The 6,100-nt window shown below is 43.8% G+C and overlaps 1 protein-coding gene across 2 annotated transcripts in view; it reads left to right on the top strand.

Moving 5' to 3' along the window:
• The first annotated feature begins 1,255 nt into the window (after positions 1 to 1,255).
• The window catches only part of Melk (maternal embryonic leucine zipper kinase), a 66,994-nt gene continuing 62,149 nt past the window's right edge, over positions 1,256 to 6,100 (top strand). For both annotated transcript variants that reach the window (XM_027403198.2, XM_027403197.2), the window contains exons 1-2: positions 1,256 to 1,413; positions 5,280 to 5,375. In XM_027403198.2, coding sequence (XP_027258999.1) covers positions 5,318 to 5,375 — 58 coding nt within the window. In that variant the 5' untranslated portion in view covers positions 1,256 to 1,413; positions 5,280 to 5,317. The remainder of the gene's footprint in view (positions 1,414 to 5,279; positions 5,376 to 6,100) is intronic.

The following is a 6,100-nucleotide window of genomic DNA, read 5'->3' as shown; positions in this document are numbered from 1 at the left end:
AATTTATATAACCTATTAAAGTTTTATAATGACCAAACAGTACATATATGAGAAAATTTCAGAGCTCATAACTGGGTATAATAGGAGTGTTATGAGGAGAAATACTTTTCCAGGGAATCTGGATGTTTATGGTACACTGAATTTTTCTTTTTCTTTTTTTGTTCTGTTGAGACAGGGTTTCTCTGTATATCGCTGGCTGTCCTGGAACTCTGTAAACCAGGCTGGCCACTAACTCAGAAATCTGCCTGCCTCTGCCTCCCTTTTCTTTTTCTTATTTTTTTTTTAATTTTACTTATGGTGGCACCTTCACCCACTGAGCCATATTGCTAGTATATTGATGGGTAGTTAATTTAGATCCTAAGGTTTTATAACTCATTGCAACAGATTTTAGTAAGAATCAGTGATTGGATTGGATGGGGAAAAGTAGCTCAAGGTTAGAAGTTCTTGCTCAGAATAATCAAGGCCAGGGAGGGCTTGGGTCCCCATGAAGCAGAAGGGAGAAAAAAATGAGGAAAAAGATGGTTCAGTGAGTGATTGTTTCCAAGCTGACAACCTGACTGATTACTTGGACCCACATGGTGGAAGGAGAGAACCAACTCTTGAAAGTTGTCCTCTACACTTCACCTGAGGGAAGTAGCATGTGTGCTCACACACACACACACACACACACACACACACACACACACACACACACACACACACGCGAATAAGTGAATGTCATTTTTAAAAAAACCAAGAAAGAGTACATAAGAAAGTTAACTATGTGAAAATTTAACAGGTTGATGTCTTCTGGAAAAATTTTCATGCCCCTATGAGATATTCACGCTGCAGTTCGTAGAAACAAGCTACAACGCCCCCCCCAAACAAAAAAACAAACAAAACAGGACAGGAAGAGGGTTTTTTGGGGTGGTGTGGGGAACAAGAAGGGAGATATAGGTGAATGTGATCAACATACATTGTGTACATTTATGAAACTGTCGAAGAATAAATGAAAATATCCATTAAAAATAAAGAAAAAAAAAAGAGGCAAGGCCTTAAGTCTTCAGCCAGCATTTCAAGGGAGCATCTCACCACCTCGGATCCTGAGCATCAGACACCTTCTCTGGACAGCCAGGATCCCTTAGAAGTTTGAGCCGATCTCGCCCCGCCCCATTATCGCCCCGCCCCGTTATCGCCCCGCCCCGCCCCTTTCTCTCCGGCCCCGCCCACCTCCCTGGGACTGGGCGTCCAGCTCCCGTGGGTCCCGCCTCTTCCGGCCCGTGAGGTTTGATTCCCTTGGCGGGCGGAAGCTGCTGGAACTTGAATCCTGTAAAGATTCCCACCGACTGCTCTCTGTCCCATCTTTGCTGGGTTCTGCGGCGGCTGCTTCGGCCTTCCGTCCGGTTCGGTCCCGCCGGGCCTGCCGTCCTTCAGGTCAGTTCTCCCGCCCGCGGACCGAGCTCTGAGCTGTGAGAGGTGCTGCCGGGTGACGGAGCTTCCCCAGGGTTCCGCCCACCAGTGCCGTTCTCTGTGAGAATTTCTAGACTTTTCGACCCAGGATTTTCACATGTGGTGGTAGTGGTTGCTTCTCCTTTTTTTCCCCATTTCTTTCTGCCGTTCTGAGACGTAGTCTTATGTAGCTCAGGCTGGTCTCGAACTCATTGTAGCCAAAGCGGTCCCTGAATCCTGCCTCAGCTTCCCGAAAGCTGGGGAATATAGGCATGAACGCTCCCCACCACTATTCCCGGCCCTCGGAGTTATTGATGAAGATTGGCCGAGCGTTTGACGCCCAGGAGGCTGCCGTAGATCGGATTTTACATTTCTGTTTCAGTGCTCCTGACTGTTCGCAAAAGCGATCCAAAGAAGGGCTTTGGGAGACTTCCCTTCGTTCAACTTAAGTTTCCTGGGGTGCTCCAGTTAAATGTGTGATCCCCGTTTTTAGAGTCCAAATTCTTCCTCATTTTGCACCTCCTCAAAGCAAATGGCCTGAGATGTGCATATTGTAAGGGTGCGGCTCCGAGGCTATAGCAGTAACCGGAGCAGCAAGGTGGCTCCTGCCAAGGAGGCTGTGGAGAGAAACGGGAAACTTCTCAGAGAAGGAGTCCCAGGGTAACAGACTCACACTATGGTGAGCTGAGTGAGTGTTCTAGTCTCTCTTAGGTAGGTTTCTGTAGTTAGTGGAGTGGGAGGAAGGGAGGGGTTTCAGTGTGGCCTGAAATGTTGCTTAGAGGTTTAGATTTCCAATTTTTATTCGTTTTGGTTTGATTCTTATGAGGTATGAGAGAAATTAAAACAGCTCTTATTACACCTTCATGGAAACAGTGGATCTTTCCTGCCTATCTGTTGAAAACCAACTGAATGGACAGATTAGTCCCTAAATACTTTTCGGAATGAATGCCTCTCTTCCCAGAAATCTCTGCAAGGGAGAAGGAAGGATACTATTTAACTGTATTCTAAGGCCAAATTATAAGCCGTTCTGTACTCTTATTTGAAATGACCAGATCAGTGTCTCACATGAGGCAAGTTTATGTATTTTGTAGCAAGTGATAGCATGGCCCCGATAACAATATTACAAACAAAACAACCTCAGTTTGTATAGTCCTTGCTGACCTGGAGCTCACAGAGATGCATCTGCCTCTGCCTCCAAAGTGTTGGGAAAAAGGCATGGGCCACAGTATCTTATAGTTTCATCAGAAATCTCCCATTATCTAGCTGATGCCTTCTTCCTTTAGAAGTTTATTACATGTGCCCCATTTATTCTATTTCAGCACAACTGGAGGGGCACTCAGGTATCTAACTTAGGGTCTGATTCCTTTCACACCGATGGACAGATAGGGCATCTCCAATCACAAGTATTTCTTTTTCATATTCCAGTTTCTAGAAGGTAAACAGGATGTCTAAGATTATTTAGACCAGCTTTATACCAGCTTTATACCCACAACATGTAAAGGTCAAATACAGCAGATGTAATCACTAGTTTCCTTTTTGTTTTTTGAGACAGGATTTTTCAAACAGCTCTGGCTGTCCTTGAACTTCCTTTGTAGATCAGGCTAGCCTCAAACTCACAGAGATCCTCCTGCCTCTGTATCCCGAGTGCTGGGATCAAGGGCGTGTGCCACCACCTCCCAGCATCACTAGTTTTCCTAATGGTACCAAAATTATGTTATCTGTACTTAATCCATAAAATCTAGCTCCACAATGGTGTTACTTAAAGACAGAAAGAAAGGCTTTAGTATTTGGGCAAGTCAATCTCTTTCTAGGAACTGTACATTTAAAATTCCTTTGGGAGAAATCTGAAGAAGTTAATTATGAACCAAGCCTGTGGTACACTCTAGTAATTTTTTTTGTGCGTGGTTGGATTTGGCAGGAATTGTTGAAGGTCAAAGCTGTCTGGGCTATGGAGAAAATTTAAGATTGTTGGGATTGCAGACTTGAGTCCCCATGCTGGGTTTGCTAGCCTACTTTATAGCAGACAGCTCTCCAATCAAATCTGTGGTCACCCCCACCCCATTTCCTTTCTCTGGCTTTTTTGAACAGGATCCTAGGAGTTACTGGGCCATGTCTTGTCCTCTACAGTGCTATTATTTCTTGTCTTGGGATTTCTTAGTTCTGTGTTTCCAGTTTTGGGGGATGGAGTTCCACTTCATTCCCATATTTGTCCTACTGGCAAATGGCCCTTAAGAGACTTCTGAGTTAGTGAGCAATTAATAAGCATATTCCCTTAAAATGTGGCTGGGTGAGTACTGTGGTGGGCTGCAGAGAACATAGCTGTTCTCTGTCCTCTCACCTCCACATGTGTGCTCTGGCATGTGCACACCCATGTACACATGTATCATATACACGAAGTAATTATAACTAAAAAATTAAAACAAATTTACATGTGTGTGCACGTGTCTGCGTGAGTGTAGCTCTGATGGTGCCTACAGAGGTCAGAAGAGGGTGTTGGATCCTCTGGATTTGGAGTTACAGGTGGTTGTAGGCCGTCTAACATGGGTGCTGAGAACTTAACTTGGCAGAGCAACAAACACTCTTAGCTGCCAAGCCCCTCTTCAGTCCATCCTGCCAACCCTCCATTTTAATATAGTGTCTTTTGTGTGACCCAGGCTAGTGTGGAACTTCAAGTCCTCCTTTCTGATGTTCCCAGTGCTGGGATTGTGGGCAGGTGTCAGCATACCTGCTTCTGTTTTCTTTTTCTTTCTTTCTTTTTTTTTTTTTTTTTGTGGGGTCTTTGATTGTACAGAAATTCTTTAGTGTGTGTGTGTGTGTTTTCCTTTTATTTAAATTAGAAACAAGCTTGTTTTACCTGTAAATCCCTGTTCCCTCTCCCTCCCCCCCCCCACCTCCTGCCCCAACCCCTTTCTGCTCCCCAGGGAGGGTGAGGCCTTCCATGGGGGAAATCTTCAAAGTCTGTCATATTTGGAGCAGGGCCTAGACCGTACAGAAATTCTGAACACACACACACACACACACACACACACACACACACACACTTAATTTTCCCCCAGTTGATCTGAGCCTCACTGTGTAGACCAGACTGACCTCAAAATTGGAATGATCCTCCTGACTGCCTCCTAAGTGCTGGGATTACAGGTGTGTGCCACTGAGCTCAGTCTTTTTTTTTTTTTTTTTTTTGAGAAAAGGTAGTTCTTTTGAATTTTTTTTAAGCTCTATTTGCTTACTTGGTGTGTGCTCCAATAATGTGTAGAGGTCAGACAACAATGGGAGTTGGTCTCTCTGTCATGGGGGTGCCAGGGATCAAACTCAGGTTGTCAGGTTTGGTAGCAAGTGACTGAACCCACTGAACTAGTTTGTCTTTGATATTAACTGTATTTGTTGTTGTTTGAGGCATGGTCTCCTGTAGACCAGGTAGTCTTGAACTTGCTATGTGGTCTAGGATGACCTGGAGCTCCTGCCTCTACCTGTAAGTACTGGGATTGAAGGGAAGAACCATCACCTAGTAAGTCTTTATGATTTGTGTGGATGGTATGAGGCAGGAATCTAGGGGATTTTGTTTGTTTTTAATATGGCTTCTTAGTGCTTCACTGTCATTTATATGCCTAAGATTTATTTTGATCTCTGTTTACAAATGGAGGAGGTGAAGCCAGGTGGTGGAAGAGCATGATTTTAATCCCAGCACTCAGGAGGCAGAGGCAGGCAGATCTCTGGGTTTGAGGACGGCCAGGGCTACACAGGGAAACCCTCTCTTGGAAAACTTAAAATAAATAAGTAAATAAATAAAATGGAGTAGTTGATCTGGTGTTGTTTATTGGTCTTGTACATTTTTTTTTTCTGTTTTACAGATTCTTTTTGTCATTTCAAATAAACTCCCAGGTGAACTATGAAAGATTATGATGAACTTCTCAAATACTATGAATTATATGAAACTATTGGCACAGGTAATATTAATTTTTTTTTCCCTTGGAGGGGAAGTACAGATAAAATAACTGGAAGTATGGTCTATTTGGGTAGTTATGAGCTTTTTACTATAATTGATGTAGCTTAATTTTTTTCTACCTATAATTACAAATTTTATTGTTATTGTTGCCTATGATGTATGTGAAACACACATGTCACAGCATGCAGTAGAGTAGGTTCTCTTCTTCCACATTTATGTGGGTTCTGGGACTGGAATTCAGGTTTCCAGGCTTTCCTACTAAGTGACTTTACCTGCTGAGCCATCTTGCCTGATCTTCTACTTTAATAAGCAGAGCAGAACAGAGCAAGGGCAGAATATTAGAGAAAGCCTCAGTTCATTGTAGAAAGCCATGGGGGGAGTTTCCAGCTAAGGAGCGATTTGACCTTGTTTTCAAAGGGTCATCCTGGCTTCTTGAGGGTGAAGACATTGGTGGGAGAGGGCAAGGGTAGAGGTAGAAAGCTGTTGAGAAGCAATTGCAGTGAGGAGAGTGATACTGGAGATGATGGCAGTGTGTTAGGATGAAAGGAGTTATACGGTAAGATATGCAAAGTGCACACATGTTAATGAGTTTTACATGAACACGTCATGCATTACCTGCTCAGAGAAGACACGGCCATTTCTAGTCAGTACCTGTTTCTTTCCCACAAGGAAGTTGTTGGTTTGTTTCCCCCAAGGTAAGCAGGTGGGATTTGCTCGAGAGTTATA

The sequence above is a fragment of the Cricetulus griseus genome, chromosome 2 (assembly GCF_003668045.3).
Source record: "Cricetulus griseus strain 17A/GY chromosome 2, alternate assembly CriGri-PICRH-1.0, whole genome shotgun sequence".
Classification (NCBI taxonomy): Eukaryota; Metazoa; Chordata; class Mammalia; order Rodentia; family Cricetidae; genus Cricetulus; species Cricetulus griseus.
This window is presented reverse-complemented; position numbering and strand designations above follow the sequence as displayed.